General features: G+C 38.3%; 1 protein-coding gene across 1 annotated transcript in view; it reads left to right on the top strand.

Moving 5' to 3' along the window:
* Positions 1-2,213, top strand: part of LOC106869076 (serine-rich adhesin for platelets) — a 223,287-nt gene that overhangs the window by 64,608 nt on the left and 156,466 nt on the right. Inside the window, exon 3 of the mRNA XM_052976666.1 lies at positions 610-1,763. Within this exon, the coding sequence (XP_052832626.1) occupies positions 652-1,763 (1,112 nt within the window). The 5' untranslated portion in view covers positions 610-651. The remainder of the gene's footprint in view (positions 1-609; positions 1,764-2,213) is intronic.

Below are 2,213 nucleotides of genomic sequence, written 5' to 3'. Positions count from 1 at the left end.
TATATATATATTTATTTATTTATTTATTTATATGTAAGTATACACACACATGCACACACACGAAGATACACACACAGACATATATATTTACGTATAATTTGTTTGTGCGAATGTGCGTGGGTGGATACGTATGTGTATGCAGGTATGCATATATGTGTGTATTTTACACACACACACACACACAGGCACGCACACACACACACACACACACACACACACACACACACACACACATTGATGGACATGAATTAAAATAATAAAATAAGAACAGTAATAAAAGAGTGAAGAAAAAATATATAGTGCGTGTGTTTATTTGGCAAAAAAATTGACCATCCCGAAATATAATATCGGTTTAAACACACGATTTCACAATAGGAATGTTGCCAACCAAATTGATAACCGTAATATATATATATATACATACATACATATGTACATGCATACATGCATACATACGTACATACGTACATACATACATACATACATACATACATACATACATACATACATACATACATACATACATATAAAGTGTGTTTGTATGTACATGCACATCGTACACCCACTTTCTTCACTCAACAAATGATATTTTCTTTCTTTCTGTTGTAGTTTTGTCAAGACGAAATAGAAGGCAGAATCCAACCCCTCAAAATGGACGACAAACCAAAAGAAGGGTCAAATGCGGGACCCTTCACAGACAGATCTGCAGGGAAACCAGGTGAGGAATCTTCTGAGAAAGAACCCGATATCGATGCCGCGAAGCTTGAGAAAATCTCTCGTCTTTTGGCCAGAAAACGCGCCAATGCCGTGGCGGCTGCAGCGGCGGCAACTGCAGCAGCACAGGGTACAACATCCGGTGATAACGAGGCCTCTTCGAATGCAGCGGAACCCGCAGGTGGAACTCTATCACATTGGTCGAAACTACGGACCACAGTTCAAATTGCAAGCGCCGTGAAACAACGATCGAAACGTCGCTATAATCACCACCGCCAGGATTCCTTCTTACGCAAATTCTCAACTCGTAACAACAGCAACATCGATATGGAAAGTGATTCAGAAGACGAAGGTTTGGCTTTACAAGTGGAACGCAAGGAAGAAGAAAAACGTAACCATCACTACGTGCTTAGTCCCGAGGGTACTTTTATGATGTATTGGCTCTTCATGTTGACACTGGCTGTTCTTTATAACCTTTGGACGTGTATAGCGCGAGAGGCGTTTCAAGAAATACAACTTCAACATATAGCTCTTTGGACCAGCTTTGATGTAATTTGTGATGTCATCTACTTAATAGACATCGTTGTACAGTTCCGTACCGGATATTTAGAGCAAGGTTTGCTCGTGTACGACTCGAAGAAACTCAGCAAAAACTATTACTCTTCATCAGACTTCCGTATGGACGTTGCATGTTTAGCCCCATTAGACTTCTTACAGTTCGCCATTGGTTGGCATCCAATACTTCGTTTTCCACGTTTTCTCAAGGTATACAGGTCATTAAGATGCAGTCACATGTTAGAATCCCGGACGCCTTATCCTAACCTATTTCGGGTGGCAAATCTCACCCACATACTCTTCTTGGGTGCTCATTGGTTTGCAGCATTTTTTTACCTCATTTCGGAAGCGGAAAATTTCGTCGGAGACTGGACCTACCCTCAACCTGTTGGGGAGTACTCCTCGGTAACTCGGAAGTACCTATATTCACTGTTCTGGTCAACCCTGACGTTGACCACCATAGGAGATCTTCCTCCACCAACCACAAACTGGGAGTAAGTACTATATATACAATAATTGCTCTTCTTTCTTAGATCTATCTATATATTTCATTGTCTTATTTGTATGTTTATATTCAGTATTGTTCACCATTTATTATAACAATAAAATACGCCATTAATATGTCTCTCTACTCTTTGCCATTTTCTACCTTAGTTTATCTCTCCAACAATCTCTTTCTATCTCTTCCTCTTTATCTTCTATCTATCTATTTATCTACCTATCTATCTATCTATCTATCTATCTATCTATCTATCTATCTATCTATCTATCTATCTATCTATCTATCTATCTATCTATCTATCTATCCATTCATCTATTTGTCTGTCTGTCTCTCTTTCTGCCTACTGGACCATCTGTCTGTCTGATATACATACATACATACATACATACATACATACATACATATATACATACATATATATATATATATATATATATATATA

Source organism: Octopus bimaculoides, chromosome 25 (assembly GCF_001194135.2).
Source record: "Octopus bimaculoides isolate UCB-OBI-ISO-001 chromosome 25, ASM119413v2, whole genome shotgun sequence".
In the NCBI taxonomy this organism is placed as follows: domain Eukaryota; kingdom Metazoa; phylum Mollusca; class Cephalopoda; order Octopoda; family Octopodidae; genus Octopus; species Octopus bimaculoides.
The sequence above is the reverse complement of the archived record's forward strand: the minus strand, read 5'-3'. Positions and strand labels throughout refer to the sequence as shown.